The sequence below is a fragment of the Neopelma chrysocephalum genome, unplaced genomic scaffold, assembly GCF_003984885.1.
Source record: "Neopelma chrysocephalum unplaced genomic scaffold, ASM398488v2 Primary Assembly neopelma1_89, whole genome shotgun sequence".
NCBI lineage: Eukaryota > Metazoa > Chordata > Aves > Passeriformes > Pipridae > Neopelma > Neopelma chrysocephalum.
The window spans coordinates 3,508,376-3,526,534 of NW_020897751.1; the positions used below are offsets into that span (position 1 = coordinate 3,508,376).

Genomic DNA, 18,159 nt, shown 5'->3' on the forward strand with positions numbered 1-18,159 from the left:
GCCTGTGCAGGGCCAGGAACAGCTGGAAGAGGGTGGGGTCCACCTGAAGTTGTGGTCAGCAGGTAGATGGTGGGACCGTGGGAAGTCAGTCTAGTTGTCTGAGACACTTTTGTTCCTCCCCTGAGCTGTGGCAGCATCGTCTCCGGGTATTTTCCATCGATGTCATCACACTTATTAGTAACAGCCAAGGCAAGGACTCACATCTCCTCCAAAGGCAGGGGTTTGGCCTCTGTTATCGCCTGTTATTGCCAGCAGTGGTAAACTGTGTGAAAAGGGGAAGGATCCTCCAGAGATGTGCTTGGGAACAAGGGTGTGATTTAATCTCGGGACGTTTATCTCTGTGCCCAACCATTACCTGGAAGTGCCTGCGCAGCCACGGCTCATTTAATTTTGAGCCCTGCACTGTGTTTGTGTCTCTTGGCAGGCTTGAGCCCACGTTGGTCATTGACCTTGACAGATCCAGCCTTTCCCAGCCAACTCCAGAGACTGCACAGCAAATCCCTCCACAATGTTTAATGTGATGTCCCCTGTCCCACAGGCCACCACCACCGTGTACGTCACCGTCCTGGATGAGAACGACAACGCTCCTGCTTTCCGGCAGCAGCTGTATGAGGTGACCCTCGACGAAGGTCCCTCCACGCTCAACGCCACCCTGGTCACTGTGCAGGCCCTGGATCAGGATGAAGGACCCAATGGCACGGTGGCATACGCCATCACCGAGGGCAACATCTTGGGTACCTTCCACATTGACAACACCACGGTCAGTCAGGATGCCGACCCCATTCCAGACACGTCCCTGTCCTGCTGCCTTCACTCCCAGCTGCTCTCCCCTCTCCTTGCAGGGAGAGATCCGCACGGTGAAGGAGCTGGACTACGAGATCAGCCATGGGCGCTACACCTTGATCGTCACCGCCACCGACCAGTGTCCCACCGTCTCGCGCCGGCTCACATCGACCGCCACGGTAAGGAGCTGCCGGCGGGACTGCGACACCGTGGCCTCTCCGGGGTCAAGGAGTTCCCTCTTGTGTGAGCAGTTTCACATCTCTTTCCCAGTGGCCACCAGTCGCTTTTCCCAGCTGTGGCCAGTTTGCCCAGTTGCTGTCGCCCTGCTCCCTCATAGGTGTCTCAAAGCAGGGACGTGGACAAGAGACACTCGTGGGTTAATTTGTCTGAATATTTGGCCCTGCAAAGACATAGAGAAATCCCAGGAACTCCTTTTAAGTTGCATTATGTTTTCTTTAGATGTCTTCTTGGTCCGTCCTCATGAAAGGACAGCAGGTAGTAAAACGTTGCTATAGCATTAATTTCTGCTTCATCTTTATCTTCTCGGGTTACTTATCTGCTTTTAAAACTCCCTTTTCACTTCTTGTAAAGAGGGTATTTAAATCCTCTAGTTTGTTTTTTTATTACTTTGCTCTATAGCTCTTTCTTTGTTTCCTGGACCACGGTGACCTGAACTTAGTGCACTGCTCAAAGAGTGGGGAAAGCAGACGAGCAGCTCCAAAGCAAATATTTTGCAGGAATTGAATACACTGATTATTTCTGTGGCCAAAACCAAAATTTGATAGGTTGTACAGCAGATGTTGTTTGTGCCCAGATTGATTTGGGGGTCTGCAGGTGGCAGAGATGGGTTAAACCTTGTGTCTTCACTCCCTTGGACCATTATCGTTCACCAGGATATCGAGCCAAGTGTTTTGTAGTCCCCCAAAAGGAGATAAGTTCTTGTGTGCAAAGTTAAAAAAAAGAGAGAAACTGAAGGGGAGATACCAGTGTGGGAGATTTCCACGGATAAGATTTGTCCCCACAAGCTCTGGCCCATGCTTGGGCAAATGGGAAGCCCTCAGATTTGGGCCTCTGATACTGTCCCGGCCCAGGACAGCTGCAGCAGAGACAGACATGGGGTTTAACTGCTGGCAGGGAAGGCAGCAGCTGCTGGCATGGTGCAAATGAAGGCAGAGCTTCCCCTGCACTTGGCTCAAGCAGAGACATGGATTTGGAAACCCCCTCAGCAACAATCACTGCAGCCAGAAGGGATAGGAAACACCCTCCCTACATGGCCCAGGGAGTTTGTGCCAGCACCATACAAAAACACAGCTTTTAGGAGGAGGTTTAGGGATTGTTTAGGAGGAGGTTTAGGAATTGTTTAAGATCCCGAGTGATGGGAAGTCCATCACCCTGATAAGGCGTGCCAGTGTTTGTTTTCTCCATTGCTAGGAAACAGAGCAGAGACTTGGATATACTCTCTGTAAAGATTAGATTTAACCAGTAACAGTTGCCCATCTGATGGTTTTACTGTCCTTTAACCCAGGAGGTCAGAAAACTCCCCATTTCCAGTGTCTTTCTCATAACCACCTGTACCATGAGTGGTTTTGTTGGAATAAGGATGCAACCTGCAAATTTTTTTAAAGTTTGCTTAGCATTAGGAATTAAGCCTTTCTGGAGGAAAAGGAGAGTGCAAGTGTGCAGCTGGCTGCAGAGGCTGGGTCTTTCCAAATTCGTGGCTTTGGTGGTCAAACCCTTGTCTGTGGGTTTTGTCTATCCAGCTTGGGGTTTAGGATGTGAATGTGGGCTTTTGCCTTGACTTCTCCATCACGGTGTGTGGCTCAGAGGTTTAGCAGTGTCTCCCCCACTGTGTGCAGCTGGAGTTTCACAGAGTGACTATAGGATGGGCATGATCAGGCATAACTGTGTTAGAACCTCTGAACTGCGAGCTGGATGTTTGGTGAACCCAGAAAAGCCAGAAGTACAGGAGGTATTTTGCAGTGCCGCCCATCCATGGCTTCCCATGCTCATGGCCAGGCGGGCTGGTCTCCCCTTCCATCCCTCTCCTCTCAGAGCCCTCAGCTTCCTTGTCCTGACCGCAGGTGCTGGTGAACCTCAATGACATCAACGACAACTGTCCCACCTTCCCACGGCCCTACGAGGGTCCCTTCGACGTCACGGAAGGGCAGCCCGGCCCACGGGTCTGGACCTTCCTGGCCCACGATGGCGACTCGGGACCCAGTGGGCAAGTGGAGTACAGCATCATCGCCGGGGACCCCCTGGGTGAGTGGGGACACGGGGACACGAGAACACGGCCTGTCCTGCTGGCTGCCCCGTGGAGGAGCCTGGCTCAGGGAGTGCGGGGCGGAAGTTTCAGAAAAGCCATCCTCCCTCCAAGCAGCTGCTTCTGCGAATTCAGCCTTTCGACACCAGGAAATCCTGTTCTGAGCAACAGGAAGCTTAACCTGTTCGTGGCCGGACAGGAGGTGGCTGGGGCTTGTGCAAGGGAGGGGGGAAATCTGCTAAACAATGAAGGCAAAAAAAAAAAAAAATAAATAAAAGGGCAAAGAAACAAACCACAGAAAGAGAAACCTCACCCCTGTGGAGTTTGCAGGGCGTTTGGGCACGGAGTTGTTCTGCATCCCATAGCTCCACCAGCACCCTGGGGCAGGTGGCAGAGGAGCGGTGGGCATCCCAAACCATGGGGACATGGAGCTATCCCTCTGTGAAGGGGGTGATGACTTCAGGGAGACTGGAAGGCAGAGCCCAGCTGATCCCACTGCAAAGCTTTTCCAGAACAACAACGACATGGCCCCTTGGCCTGTGGGGAGCCTGTGCTGCGTGCCCCACCTTGCTCTGCCATCACAGGACATGGAGGGGCTGTTGGCATCTTCAGGAAGGCCCAGAAAAGGGGTACAGGCACCCCTTATTTGGGCATTCACCCCCTCCCCTGCTCCTGCTGGTACCTAGGGGTGCAGTAGCACAGTCCCAAGTTGAAACAATCCTCCCATATGTGCAATAGTGGGGCATGGATTTGTCCCCAAACCAGCCGTGGTTCCTGTGCCCCAGCTCCCAGACAAGCCATTCCCTTGGGGAACCAGGCCATTTGCAGGGACATGGCACAAGTAAGGCCCCGCTGTCTCCGGCAGGGGAATTTGTCATCTCCCCGGTGGAAGGAGAGTTGCGGGTGCGGAAGGATGCGGAGCTGGACCGTGAGAACATCCCCTTCTATAACCTCACCATCGCCGCCCGGGACCGGGGGGTGCCTCCCCTCAGCTCCACGGTGAGTCCCCTGGGGTGGCACCAGGGGCTGTGGGGTGTCGTCCCCCCTTCCCAGATCCTTCCCTCTGGTCTCTGTCTTCGTTCTCCTCTCCTTCTCCTCCTTCCCCTTGTCCCTGGGGCTTCCCTCCCCCAGGCTGTACTGGGTTGAGTGGGGAAGCCCACCTCCTGCCTGGGGGGTGCAAGGAAAGGATGGGAGGGGACAGAAATAAGTGCCAAATGCCTGCCCTGCTTCTCCCCCTGGCAGATCCTGGTGGGTGTCCGTGTGCTGGACATCAACGACAACGACCCTGTGCTCCTCAACCTCCCGATGAACATCACCCTCAGCGAGAACGCCCCCGTCTCCAGCTTCGTCACCCGTGTCCTCGCCCGGGACACGGACAAGGGGCCAAACGCCCTCCTGACCTTCGACATCACCGCAGGCAACACAGAGAATGCCTTCTACATCAACAGCACCGTATGCCCCGGGGGGTGGGATGGTGGGCAGCCCTGGCCCCAGAGCCCCACCTTCCCTGGGCACCCGTGGGATCCGTGTCCTGGCAGGAGGTGCCCTAGGGGAAGCATTCCTCACATGCCTTGGACCCATTCTCTCCCTTTCTTTTCTGGTAGAGTGGCGTTGTCTACGTAAACCGCCCGCTGGACAGGGAGCGGGTGGCAGAGTACAGGCTGACCATCACGGTGAAGGACAACCCCGAGAACATCCGCAATGCCAGGCGGGTAATTATGGACACTCCCGGGACCTCCAGCGGTGGCTGGGAGGGGAAAGGGGTTCCTGCCATGGCTAAAAACAGACGGTACCTTTACCCACAGCGTTTCCAATAGCAACCAGCCCCAAAAAGCATCTGGGGGTCACAGGGAGGGGACTGCAATGCCACCCTCAGCAGAGAACAGAACCAGTAGGATTTAGGGCAAGCCCAAGATCACATGTTGATTCCATGCAACTGCAGTAGATGTCATGGAAGGCAGGACAAAGATGGGATGGAGAGCTGGACAACCACAAGGATACCAGGGCATCCTTTGGCTCTGCTGAGATGTGTCAGACATCACCCTTTGGGGTGCAGGCTGGGATGGGATGCCCAGCCCAATGAGGGTCCCTGCACGCCCTTGAGGGTGGTCCAGGGAGCACAGCATCACAATCACACAGCTTTGACTGGAGGCGGGACAGGGGGAAAGTGAGCTAAAGGAAAGGACGTGATGGTCATCGCCCTCTTGTCCCAATTTTCCTTTAGGATTTTGACCTGCTGGTCATTTCCATAGCAGACGAGAACGACAACCGTCCCCTCTTCACCCAGAGCTCCTACCAGGCCGAGGTGATGGAGAACTCACCCCCAGGTAGGTCTCCTTTCACTCCCTTATGTGGCTCCTGGAGACTCCCTTTGGGGCTGGGTGAGGGGAGGTGTCTCCAGGCTGTGGTGGAGGAGGCACAGCTCTGAGCAGGGCAAGGCTGCAGGTCAGTGGGACAGGAATGCTGAGTTTCAGGGACTCCTGCTGACTGCCCAGGGAGGTCAGCCTTGAGGAGGGGCCGTGCTGCTGGTGAAAACCCTTCCTGGCACAGGTCAGAAATGGGCCCCACTTGGGAATTGCTCAGCTGCAGAGGGCTAGAGGTGCCCGGGGGCTGAAGCAAGCCCTTGGGGCAGCCTTGAGGGCACCCACCTCCCCAGCATCCCTGCAGGGGATGGGCTGCCATGTCTCCATCACCTGGAGCCACCTTGCTCCAAGGGTTAGAGATAAAAGAGTCAAGCCTGTCCAGGTAGACATTTCCCAGACAAAGGGCTAGAAATACTGGGTTTTTTCTCTTTTGCCTTCCTGCCATTTAAATTGCTCTCTGCTCCAAAACCTCAGGTGTCCTGTCCCGCCCTTGTGGGACATCCCAGGCAAACGGTTGGTGTGCCTCCAGGTGACACCCTCGGCAGCAGGGTGCTGGTGCTGCCCTGTCTGATAGATGTGTCTGTCTGTTTGTTTTTAGTTGGATGTCCCACCGTCTCTCCTGGGCTCACGAGTCGGTCTGCAAGGCTGCAGCAGCTCCCCCTCACTGCCTTGTACCCCGCGAGGCCCCGCTCTGTCACCTCCTCCATCCATTCATTGCTGTCCCTCATGTGTCACCAGGGTGGGAGGGGGGCTCAGCAGGGGGTTACCACCCACCCTAATGCTTATCATCCCATCCAGGGACTCTGGTCACGATGCTCAGTGGACCCATCCTAGCTCTGGATGCTGACCAGGGCAGCAACGCTGTGGTGACCTACCAGCTCCTGAAGTCATCCCTGGATGTCTTTATTATTGACAGCAGGACAGGTGGGGTGGCTCAGCTGGTCCCTAGCCCTAGCCCAGGGCCACCAGGCACCCATGAGGTCTGTCAACAGGCTTTTCCCCTTCTCTAGGTGTTGTTTCAGTGAAGGCCGGTGCTGTGATAGACCGAGAGGCTTTACTGGACCCACACCTGGAGTTCACACTGGTGGCTCGTGACGTGGGGGGGCTGAACAGCACCGCCAGCCTGGCTGTGACCATCCTGGATGACAATGACAACCGCCCTGTCTTCCAGCCAGTGTTCATCACAGCGCAGCTGTTGGAAAACAGTCCCCCAGGTCAGGGCTGGGTGTGAGGGTGGGCGATGGGGAGACCTGGGTGTCCCCCTGGGACTGTGAAGATCCAGCTTCCACTGTCACTGTTGACCAGGATGGGGTTGAAGGGAAAATCTGGGAATTGGGGCTGCCCACGTTGCTTGATGGTATTTGCCTTGCGGTCGAGGGCTTGTTACCGCTGCCCTCCAACCCTCGCTTGAGAGGGCTGTGTCCCACCTTTCCAGGCTTCTCCGTCCTCCAGGTGACAGCCACGGATGCTGACAGTGGCCTCAACCAGCAGCTGGATTACCGGATTGAGAGTGGTGGCCAGGACAGGTTCCTGATTGATGCCACCACGGGGGTGATCCGTGTGGCCCACACCACCATCGACCGGGAGGAGCGGGATTCCTACCGGCTGGTGGTGGTGGCCGTGGACCAGGGCACGCCGGCGCTCTCGGGCACCGCCACCGTCAGCATCGTCATCGACGACATCAACGACTGCCGGCCCGAGTTCATCAACCCCATCCAGACGGTCAGCGTGCCCGAGTCAGCTGCCCCTGGCACCGTGGTGGCCCAGGTGACTGCCATCGACCGGGACTTGCACCCTCTCCTGGAGTACTACCTGCTGGAGATCGTGGCCCGCGACGACACGGACGCGCTGGTGCCCGAACAGCAAGGAGCGTTCACGGTGGATTTTAGGACAGGTAGGAGAGCGGGAAGGGCAGCACAGGCAGTGTGGACCCCTCTCCTCATTTCTGCTTCTGCTTCTTCTTCTCTGCCTGGAGGTAGGTGTCCAAGGCATGGGGAGATGATGCACCTCTCCTGCCTCCCCGCTGTCCTCCTCCAGCTGTCCCGTCTCACCCTGCCCTGTCTTCTGTTCCTGACTGACTGACTTAATTAACCCTTTTCATTCTTTTCCGGCTCTCAGCCTAGCAGGTTTGTCTCTGTGTCTGTGCTCATTTGTGTCTCTGTGCCATCCATATCCCTCCATCTCAGCCACCTCCACTGACAGCCCCGCTGCGGGCCAGGGGCTGCTCAGCTTTGGCAGACTGGACACAAACACCCTCACTGGGAGAGCAGGAGGGTCACTCCAGGGTAGGAGGTGGGCTCTACTTTTGGGGAATGAGAGCCAGGAGCACCCCACATCTGTTTTGGAAGCACAAAGCTGATCCAGGAAAGAAAAATGCCCTTGTTGGAAAGGATACAGAACCAGGTTGTTAAAGATGCTGAGCTGAGGTGGATGGGGTTGTAAAGGGAAGCAGCAGCAGTTGCTCTCAAACCCCTCTTGGATGCACAATCCAAACCCTTACCTGGCTGAGGTAGTGTGAGAACCTGTTGGCTGGGCAGAGCGGAGCAGACAGGAAGGCAGAAGGTGGAAAGCAGAGGGAGAGAAGTTGTCTCCTAGCTATCAAGTGTTTTTCTTGTTTAGCCTTTGGAGAGGCAGGAGAACAAGTGCAGCCCAGGGTGCAGCAGTTGTTTGGTACACACTGCCCTTCCAAGGATCCTCGGTGCAGGGGGGCACAGGCACAGCCTGTGACATCCATCTTTTTGGGGTTCCCAGGAGCTGTGAAGGTCAAAACTCCCCTCAACCGTGAACTAGTGGCCTCCTACGAAGTCACCATCTCTGTCCACGACAACGCCAGCGAAGTCATCGACCGTTCGGTCAGTGTGCCCAATGGTAAGTGGGGGGGCAGGGCTGGCAGCTGCCAGGGGCCCTTCCCAGGCACCAGTGCAGCTTCTCTGTAGTCAGCAGCTCTCCCACCTCCCTCTCCATCCTGATGAGCGACAATTCCAGAGGGAGTAATCCCATAAGGTTCCGGTTCTCCCCTGAGCGCTCCTTTAGAGAATGTCCCAGACATTCCAGGGCTGCACTGGGAATGGAGGGGACCGTTTGCACGTAACTGTAATATGGGAGACACCCATTTCTTCATTACCATCCCCACCATGTCTTGCCACCCTGCTCCTGGTAAATTCTGTGTGAGAAGACACACACAGACCAGGGTATTGGGGAATATTGCAACTTTTCATGATGAACGAGCACCACTTGGCTCTCCTGGAGTTTTACACTTCTGGCTTTACACCCTCCTTCCTCCCATCCTTCCTTCCCTTCTCTTTCTGACTTGTTCTCTTTCTCTCCCTCTGTGTTTTCCACCGTGGCCACAGCCAAGCTGACAATCAACATCTTGGACGTCAATGACAACACACCCCGCTTCCGCCCCTTCGGGGTCACCTATTTCACCGAGAGGATCCTGGAGGGAGCCACGCAGGGCACCACACTCATCTCCATCTCAGCAGTGGACCCAGACAAAGGTGCTAATGGGCAGATCACCTACGAGCTGCTGAACCTCTCTCCGGAAGGTTATGCCTGTCTCGAAGACCAGTCAGCAGGTCGGTGGCCTGGAGAGGTGGCAGTCTGGGGCAGGGTGGTGACTTTGGTCAGGTTTCTCATTTCAAGGTCTGCCCTCCTCCAGGGAAGGTCGTGGCCAACAGGACGGTGGACTATGAGGAGGTGCAGTGGCTGAACTTCACCGTCCGAGCTTCCGACAACGGCTCTCCCCGCAGATCCGCTGAGATCCCTGTGTACCTCCAGATTGTGGACATCAATGACAACAACCCTGTTTTCAGTCAACCATCCTACCAGGTGAGCTGGGCTCCCCTGTTAAACTCCATGTGGGGCTGGGCAGTGACTACCAGGTGAGGTTCTCCAGGGACACCTTCTCTTCCCTCTGTGCTTGGACCATTTGAAGAAGATGGTCAGCCCAGCAATGGTCTCTGTGTGAACAGCTTGCTCTGGGTCTGGCTGTGCCCACCCTTGGATGCCACCCTACACCCTTGACTACTGCCCACTGAAAGAGCACGTGATGAACCAACCAGTCCTGCCTGCTCCCTTTGCTTGCAGAAAGCTGTCTTTGAGGATGTGCCGCTGGGGACGGTCATCCTGACGATCAAGGCCACTGATGCGGATTCTGGGCAGTTTGCTCTCATCCAGTACAGCCTGGGGGATGGAGAGGGCAAGTTTGGGATAAATCCCAACACGGTAAGGAGCCAGCCAAGGCTGGAACAGAGCGGGAAAAGGGAGGGGAGGCTGAAATGGTCCCAACTTGTGCCTTGCTCCCACACCTCACCTTCTGCCCCTTCTCGAGTACCAGCTCTGCCAGACGAGGTCCACCTGAAGGTCTCTGTGTGCTGCAGGGTGACATCTACATCCTGTCAGCCCTGGACCGGGAGAAGAAGGATCACTACACGCTGACAGCCGTGGCCAGGGACAACCCTGGGGATGTCTCCAGTAACCGGCGGGAGAACTCTGTGCAGGTAGGACTCTCCTCCTCCCACCACCCTTCATGTGGTGGTACTAGCAAGAAGGTGATAAAGCTGCAGCTTTTTTTCTCAGTGGCTGGCCTGGGGAGGAATTAGGCAGAAGGAAGAGCAGATAACTCCAGGGGCTGTGGCATGGGTGGTGCAGGGCACTTTGTGCCGCAGGGGACAGCACGTCGGCAGGAGGGGACGGAGCAGGAGGGGAAGGGGAGGGTGACACTATTGTCTACAAGTGCTCCAGCATGAATGGGGGCCCCAGCCATGGCAGCCCCCATTGTTGGAGGCAGGAATTCAGCCAGCAGAGTTAAACAAACGGCAGGAAGGGCACCACGCTCTGCTCCGGCAGCAGAGCTGCGAGTCACAGCAGGGGTACGGCCCCTGGGGGCTGCCCAGCCTTCTCCAGCCTCACCTCACCCCACTGGCTGTGCTTTGGTAAAGGTGCTGATCACAGTCCTGGACATCAACGATGTCAGGCCCCAGTTCAGCAAGAGCCACTTCAGCACCAGTGTCTACGAGAACGAGCCGGCGGGGACATCAGTGATCACCATGACTGCCACCGACCTGGATGAGGGGGACAGCGGCGTGGTGACCTACAGCATCGAGGGTCCTGGAGCAGGTAGGTGCTGGGGACAGGGGGCTCCTCCCCAGGGAGGAAGGCTGTGATGAGGGAGGAGACACAGGCGTCAAGTCGACACCCCATCTCCTGCAGCTGGTTGGGAGCAACATTCCATGTGCACTCTGGGAGCAATACTGAAAGCGTGAGGCTGTTGCTCCTGCTCCACAGTTCCTCATGGTGTGGGATGTTATGACTTTGCCTGCCTTATCGTGCAGCCCAGCCTTAGCTTATCCTTGTCTCCCCCACCCCAGCAAGACTTGCTATGTACACAAGTGTGTCTTGGAGCAAACTCACTGCCCGCTTTAGGTGAGGGCTAGGAAGGGCTAGGAGGTGTGGGTGGATAGTGATAGTGCCTGAAATCCTGTATCTGCACACTGAGAAATTATAGAAATCAGGCAAAAGCCAGCATAAAGGTAGAGGGGAATGGCAGAACATCCATTTTCCTGAGACCTATGGGCTCCTCTGGCTCCACTGTCCCAGCCTGGGCAGGAGTGAAACACAGACAGGTGTGACCAGGGAGTAGGGCCGAGAGACAAGGATGTGTCAGTGGGCAGGGATGCTCTGAAAACCCTGAGACACCCCTGGCCTCAGGCAGCTGGCTCTTCTCCATCACCCCTTGACAGGGATTTCCCACTAGTGAGGGGTGTACTTCAGCTGCTACCCTCATTTCTAATAATTTATGTGGTGCCAAGTGTCCTGAGCCAGAGATGTGGGTTTTTTCTGCCCCTAGAGGCTTTCAAGATCAATAAAGACTCCGGGCTTGTCACATCCCGGCGGCGCCTGCAGTCCTATGAGCGGTTCAACCTGACTGTGGTGGCCACAGACAAGGGGCACCCCCCTCTCTGGGGGACAACCCTGCTTCACATCGAGGTCATCGACATCAACGACAACCGCCCTGTCTTCGTCCGCCCACCCAACGGCACCATCCTGCACATCAAGGAGGTAAATCCCTTGAGAGGGAGTAGGGTCATGGCATGTTGAGACTGGTTGGGGGCACTCCTGCCGATCAGCAGCAAAATCCAATCTCCCATCTCCACTGGGGATGGAACAAGAGCTTGATTTAACATGTGGCAAGAAGGTTTGGGTCATGGGGCTGGACGTTCGAAAACAGCCTCTCTCCATACGTGTGAACAGGGATGCTGGGAGAGTTTTGGGGAACAGAAACCCCAGCAGCACTCAAAATAAGTGAACAGTCAGCCACTGCGTGCAGAGCCTGTTTATAAACATGGGCTGGAAATGCTGACATTTAAGATGTTTCTCCTTTCTGGGAAGCCGAGCTTGACTCAGCCAGTCCCCAGTGTGTGCACGTAGCACCCACCCCGCGGAAGGGAATCACAGCTCCATGTCTCCAGCCCCCACCTGGGCTTTGGGTAGTGGGAGCTTGCTGACCTCCAAACCCAAGGGGTTTTGGACCAAGGGGGTTTGGAGGGGTGGGGGGAGCAGGGGGCTCACATGCAATGCTGAAGGGCTGTGTATGTGCAAGCAGGAGATCCCCCTGCGGTCCAACGTCTACGAGGTCTATGCCACGGACAAAGATGAGGGTCTCAACGGAGTGGTGCTCTACAACCTGCTGAAAACCGGGGCAGGGAACAAAGACTGGGAGTATTTCAGCATCGACTCGGCCAGTGGGCTGATCCAGACGGCCATGCGGCTGGACCGGGAGAAGCAGGCAGTGTACAATGTGAGCCAGGCGGGGTGGCCGGGGCAGTCCTTGAGACTGTGGGTCCAGTGTGGGGCTGGTGGGATGCAGGTGATGTGGTGGGAATGGGGTCAGCTGCTGCAGTTGTGAGGATATCACACCTTAGCAGGAACTGGGTGGTTATCATGTGCCATCAGGGAGTTGCATCCTGGTGGGCCAGCTCACAATTCCCTGTTGAATCCCCTCAATATCCCAGGCCAAAGGCCCAGGATGGCCCTTCTGCCTCTCTCCCCAGCTGATCATCGTGGCCTGTGACCAGGGCCAACCACCCTATGAGACCATGCAGCCCCTCCAGGTTGCGCTCGATGACATCGATGACAACGAGCCCGTGTTCCTCAGGCCACCCGTAAGGCACCAGGATGAAGGGGGTGGGACACAGGGGATGCAGGGATGGTGGAGCAAGCACAGCTGGGTGTCACCATGGTGGGGAGCCCGTTGGGATTTGTCTGCTTTTCTTTAAAGCAACCTCAGTGCTCACAACATTCCTTTCTCTCGGGCGCTCTGGCAGAGGGACAGTCCGCAGTACCAGGCACTCTCCATCCCAGAGCACTCGCGGCCGGGCACCGTGGTGGGGAACGTCACCGGGGCGGTGGACGCGGATGAGGGCTCCAATGCCATCGTCTACTACTTCATAGCAGGTGGGTGCTGAGATGGCAGCTCTGTGCCTCCTTGCACACCCCTCACTGAGGGTCTCCATTACTCCCATCATCTCCTTGCTGCCTCTCTGCCCTGGTCAATGGGCAAGGTGGCATTTTGGAAATGCCAAGCCCAAAGGGGACTTACTGGGGACCGTTTTCTACACTCAGCTGGGAATCAGGAGAGCAACTTCCAGCTGAGCCGAGAGGGGAAGCTGAAGGTCTTGAGAGACCTGGACCGAGAGAAGGAACCATACTACTCCATCATTGTCAAAGCATCCAGCCAGAGGAACTGGTCCCCTCCCCGGGGCCAGCGGGCAGGCAGAGCCCAGCTCTGGGACCTCAGCGGGGACCTGACCCTTCAGGAGGTGCGGGTCTTCCTGGACGACATCAATGACCAGTCCCCCCAGTTCACCAAGTCGGAGTACACAGCAGGTAAGGGGTGCTAGGGGCTGGGGGGCACCTGGGGGAGCCAGAGATCCATCAAGGAAAATCCAGCAGGATGGTGGGGCAGTGAGAGCCAGCTTGGCCCCGGGTCCCTTTCCCATCTCTCTCTCTCAAAGGGGTTGCCACCGATGCCAAGGTGGGGTCGGAGCTGATCAGAGTGGTCGCCGTGGACGCCGATGTGGGCAATAACAGCCTGGTCCTGTACAACATCTTGGGCATCCGCTACATCAAGCAGCACTCCAATGACTCCGAGGAGGTGGCCAACATCTTCAGCATCGGTGAGTACCCTGCATGCCTCTGGAGCACAGGGCCTTGGCCAGAGACATCTCTATGGCCAAAGATATCCCCATGGCCAGATCACTAATCCCGGGCTTGTGACCGTCCATCCCCCAGGAACACTTGATGGGATCCTGCGAACTTTCGACCTCTTCACGGCCTACAACCCCGGCTACTTTGTGGTGGACATCATGGCCTCTGACCTGGTGGGCCACAATGACACTGCCATTGTGGGGATTTACATCCTGCGGGATGACCAGCGGGTCAAAATCATCATCAACGAGATCCCCGACAAAGTCAGGCAGTTTGAGGAGGAGTTCATCAGCCTGCTCTCCAACATCACGGGCGCCATCGTCAACACTGATGACGTGCAGGTAACCATCCACCTTGGAGGCTGCTTTGAGGGGTCGGTAACTCCCTTCCAGATGCTGCTTGGGAGGTCTCCTGTGTGGGAGTCCTGTCTGTAAGCCATAGACACCCCTGAGCTCTGAAGGTGATGGATTGGATCCAAGGGGTCCAGACTGTTGCTTTTGAGGGTCTCCTGCCACCTTGAGCAACCTTGGGGCCCACCCAGGAGGAGACGCCTCTCCCACACTTGCAGACCTTGTTGTGTCTCCCCAGTTCCATGTTGACAAGAAGGGTCGGGTGAACTTTGCACAGACGGAGCTGCTGATCCACGTGGTGAACAGGGAGACCAACCGCATCCTGGACGTGGAGCGGTACGTCCCCTGGCCCATCACCCACCCCGTGGGGGCCTCGGGGACCCTCATTAATGTCAAGATGCCCAAGCAACCCTTCTCTTCCCAGGGTTATTCAGATGATAGACGAGAACAAGGAACAGCTGAGGAATCTCTTCAGGAACTACAACGTGCTGGACGTGCAGCCTGCCATCACTGCCCGGGCACCAGATGACCTCTCAGCTCTGCAGGTAGTGACCCGGCTTGGGCTGGAGATGCTGCTCACAGGTGGGGCCACGTCCCTTCTGATGGGGACTGGTCATGGACTGGAGAGATGTTTCACCCTCATAATTTCGGGTGCGTGCCCACCACCGGGTGCTGGCTCCATGCCGGAGGTTTCCACCACCCCTCTGTCTCTCCCAGATGGCAATCATCGTGCTGGCTGTCCTGCTCTTCCTGGCTGCCATGCTCTTCATCCTCATGAACTGGTACTACAGGACAGTGTGAGTAACACCCAAGCTCTGCCCCACCAGCTGCAATGTCCCCGTGGGCTAGGGACCCACGTGGCTGCTCCCAGCCCTGGAAATGCCAGCAAGCAAAGGAGGGCATCAGCTTCCCAACACCTCTTCTTCCAAAATATATCATTTTAATGCTGACAGCACCTCTCCCCTTCATGCTTACCAGCCTTATGGTATCCCTGTGTGAAGGGTTATTACAAGTCTGTGCGTCACTCTCCTTTCCAGCATCTTCCTTATTTTCTGTCCTGATTTGCTGTGTTTCTTTTGCAGGCACAAAAGGAAACTGAAAGCCATAGTGGCTGGCTCCACCGGTGAGCAGTGTTTGGAGTGTCCCAGCTGCATGAGAGAGGGGGTGCATGGGGAGCACAGAGGGGGAACACAGGGAGAGCGGGGGATGCATCAGCAGTGATCCTACCCAGCAAGGCATGATGGTGGGAGGCTTTTCCCAGCATCCAGGCTTTGCATTATCAGCCACATCCCTGAGTGTTTCTCACACCACTGGTGCCTTTTCGGTTGCCAAGTTTCCCTCCCTGGTAAAGAAGTGTCACTCTGTGATTTGCTGCCCAGCCCACTGACGGGCTGTGCTGTAACCGCCGTCCCTGCCTTTTGCAGGAAACAGAGGTTTCATGGACATCATGGACATGCCAAACACTAACAAGTACTCCTTTGATGGGTGAGTGCTTCCCTTCCTCTCTAATGGGCAACCTCCTGGGGTTGCTGACTGCTCCCAAGAGAGGGATGCCTGCATTTTGCAGCCAGAGGCATTTGGAGGTGGAGACGTGATGTCCCGCTGCTCTGCTCTGTGTGGAGTGTGGCTCTGGCCCTGGGGCACGTGCTTATCTTGAGAGCTTCCAAAGCAAAAAAAGCTTGTGCTTTCTCCTGTGACTCCATCTCTGCCAATCCTGGCCAGGTTTGGGGCAAGCAGAGACGATGAACAGGTGTTGGTACACATCTGGATCCAGAGCAGCCAAATTCCTACCTGCACAGGGCAGGAGGAGGCAGCACAACCTCAGCATCTGGGCTCTGGATGGGGTTAGGGATACTGCTGCTCTTTGCCTGCGCTGATGGCTGTTCCTCTCCCCTGGGCAGGGCCAACCCAGTGTGGCTGGACCCCTTCTGCAGGAACATGGAGCTGGCGGCACAGGCGGAGCACGAGGACGACCTGCCCGAGAACCTGAGCGAGATCACCGACCTCTGGAACAGCCCTGCCCGCACCCACGTGAGACACAGCCCTCGCCAGGACACATCTCCCCACGCCTGTCACCTGTGCCACCTCCTCAGCTGCTCTCTCCTCCTGCAGGGGACCTTCGGGAGAGAGCCTTCGGCCACCAAGCCCGACGACGACCGCTACCTGCGCGCAGCCATCCAGGAGTACGACAACATTGCCAAGCTGGGGCAGATCATGCGGGAGGGACCCATCAAGGTGAGTGTTGGGTGCAGGCATCCCCCAGTGAGGGGTCTTCTCCTACTACTACACCTTCCAGGTTCACAGCGGCGGCGCCGGAGGGTGATGTTGCTCCAAAAACTGCTGGCACGAGGCCAGCCTCCCTCCCATCAAACTGTGTCCCCTGAGTAACCCCCCGTCTCTCCCCCTCCACCCAGGGCACTCTCCTGAAGGTGGTCCTGGATGATTACATGCACTTGAAAAAGCTCTTTGCCCAGCGGATGGTGCATAAGGCCACCTCCAGTCAGGGGGACCGCTCCTCGGTCTCGGAGGTAGAGGGGTGTGCGTGGGCATGGGGAGGTGCTTGCCGTGCCCTCTGGGATGCAGTGTGTCTTCCCGGTCCCACAGGCTGCAGTCGCTCCCTGTGGCCTTGATCCCCATCACCCAGTGGTCCCCCCGTTCTCTGCTTGGCCAAAATGAGCCAGATGTTGGTTTTCCACTGAGGCTGCTGGTTCCCCACAGTGCCCCAGCTCTCTTAACCCTCCGTGTTTCCTCTGAGCATCAGCAGCACCTTCTTCCCTGGTCTGTGCCTCCTGGAAGAGGACCCTTCCTCTTTGTGGGGTGAGATCTGTCCATCAGCTCTTCACCTCTGCCAAGGCTGACCAAAACTGGGGGGGAACATCTTCCCTCCCTTCTGCTCCTCTGAGCCTGTCAACCCAGCAGGTTTTTGAGGCAAAAAAGGTTGGGATGGAGGGTGCTGGTGTAGGAAGGCTGGTGTGGGGAGAAGCAAGTCCTTCTGCAGCCTTCCACTCCTTCATGGAGAGCAAAACGAGGGGCAAAGAGAGCAGAGGAGAGCAGTGGGATGGGAGATGCCTTTCAACCCTTCTGCCTTCCATCATCCATGTCTTTATCCCCCTCCAGCACCTCCAACTCCTTTTCCTGTCTGCCTCCTGCCCCACCACTCTCATACAACCCAAAATCTCAACCTGGGTCCAAACTCCTCCTTGGCCACCGCGAGGGCTGCTGCAGGACACAACCCAGCTGGTGGCCAGTGCCTGAGCTGGGACATCCACCCAAGGATTGAGTGACCCAGCTGGAGATCATCTCCTGGTGATCCTCTGAGGGTGCTTCAGAAGAGGAGGGCCCATCCCTCCTGGACTCCAGCATTGCAGGAGGTTTGGAGCCAGGGGAACCAGGAGCTCCCCTGGCCACAGCAGTGATTCCCCCACTCCATGGCTCTTTTGCAGCTGATCCAGAAGGAGCTGGAGGAGGAGGAGGAGGAGCGCAGTCCCAGCCAGGGCAGCCTCCGCTTCCGACACAAGCAGCCGGTGGAGCTGAAGGGTCCCGACGGCATCCACGTAGTGCACGGCAGCACGGGCACGCTGCTCGCCTCCGACCTCAACAGCCTGCCCGAGGACGACCAGAAGGTGCTGGGCCGCTCGCTGGAGACTCTGACCGCCGACTGCGGGGGCTACAGCGACCACAACGCCCGCACCGAGTCGGCCAAGTCCACCCCCCTGCACAAGATGCGGGAGGTGATCATGGAGAGCCCTCTGGAGATCACTGAGTTATGACGAGCGGCGGTGGCGGCGGTGGCGGCAGTGGTGGTGCTCCTCTAGGCAAGCCGGGGCCGGTAGGGATGAAGCACAGACCAGGGGGGCCGTGGTGGGGGCCAGGGGCACCCCGAGACCGGTGCTTGGCCCCCTCTTCCCCTGCAGAAGGAGTCCAGGCTAACCGGTGCGGATCGCTCCAGCAGCCTCGGAGAGCTTGGCCCCGGGAAAGGGCTCTCAGGACCAGAATGCTTTTACTCGCCTGTCATTTATCCATGAAAGCATTAAATTTTTTTTTATTTTTCTTATTAAAACAAAGAAAAAAACCAGGTTTTTTTTTAAAAAAAAGAAAAAGCAAAAGAAAAGCTAAACGAATCCAATGAGTCCAGACGGACAGGGGGGAAGGTGCAGTGAGGATGCAGATGATGTGCTGCTGCAGCATC

The 18,159-nt window shown here is 56.8% G+C and overlaps 1 protein-coding gene across 3 annotated transcripts in view; it reads left to right on the top strand.

Moving 5' to 3' along the window:
• CDH23 (cadherin related 23) overlaps positions 1-18,058 on the top strand; it is a 193,692-nt gene extending 175,634 nt beyond the window's left edge. Inside the window, exons 38-69 of one of the 3 annotated variants that reach the window (XM_027693012.1) lie at positions 539-760; positions 843-962; positions 2,865-3,045; positions 3,912-4,045; positions 4,289-4,498; positions 4,651-4,758; positions 5,271-5,373; positions 6,208-6,333; positions 6,420-6,623; positions 6,845-7,303; positions 8,161-8,277; positions 8,763-8,987; positions 9,071-9,240; positions 9,499-9,636; positions 9,792-9,911; positions 10,353-10,530; positions 11,261-11,472; positions 12,017-12,211; positions 12,465-12,575; positions 12,738-12,867; positions 13,036-13,299; positions 13,428-13,589; positions 13,705-13,961; positions 14,209-14,306; positions 14,395-14,515; positions 14,688-14,767; positions 15,053-15,093; positions 15,395-15,455; positions 15,872-16,001; positions 16,083-16,205; positions 16,385-16,498; positions 17,414-18,058. In XM_027693012.1, coding sequence (XP_027548813.1) covers positions 539-760; positions 843-962; positions 2,865-3,045; positions 3,912-4,045; positions 4,289-4,498; positions 4,651-4,758; positions 5,271-5,373; positions 6,208-6,333; positions 6,420-6,623; positions 6,845-7,303; positions 8,161-8,277; positions 8,763-8,987; positions 9,071-9,240; positions 9,499-9,636; positions 9,792-9,911; positions 10,353-10,530; positions 11,261-11,472; positions 12,017-12,211; positions 12,465-12,575; positions 12,738-12,867; positions 13,036-13,299; positions 13,428-13,589; positions 13,705-13,961; positions 14,209-14,306; positions 14,395-14,515; positions 14,688-14,767; positions 15,053-15,093; positions 15,395-15,455; positions 15,872-16,001; positions 16,083-16,205; positions 16,385-16,498; positions 17,414-17,740 — 5,241 coding nt within the window. In that variant the 3' untranslated portion in view covers positions 17,741-18,058. Of the gene's footprint in view, positions 1-538; positions 761-842; positions 963-2,864; positions 3,046-3,911; positions 4,046-4,288; positions 4,499-4,650; positions 4,759-5,270; positions 5,374-6,207; positions 6,334-6,419; positions 6,624-6,844; positions 7,304-8,160; positions 8,278-8,762; positions 8,988-9,070; positions 9,241-9,498; positions 9,637-9,791; positions 9,912-10,352; positions 10,531-11,260; positions 11,473-12,016; positions 12,212-12,464; positions 12,576-12,737; positions 12,868-13,035; positions 13,300-13,427; positions 13,590-13,704; positions 13,962-14,208; positions 14,307-14,394; positions 14,516-14,687; positions 14,768-15,052; positions 15,094-15,394; positions 15,456-15,871; positions 16,002-16,082; positions 16,206-16,384; positions 16,499-17,413 lie in introns of those variants that run through there. The other 2 variants (XM_027693011.1, XM_027693010.1) reach the window with 2 other exon arrangements.
• Positions 18,059-18,159: the final 101 nt, after the last annotated feature.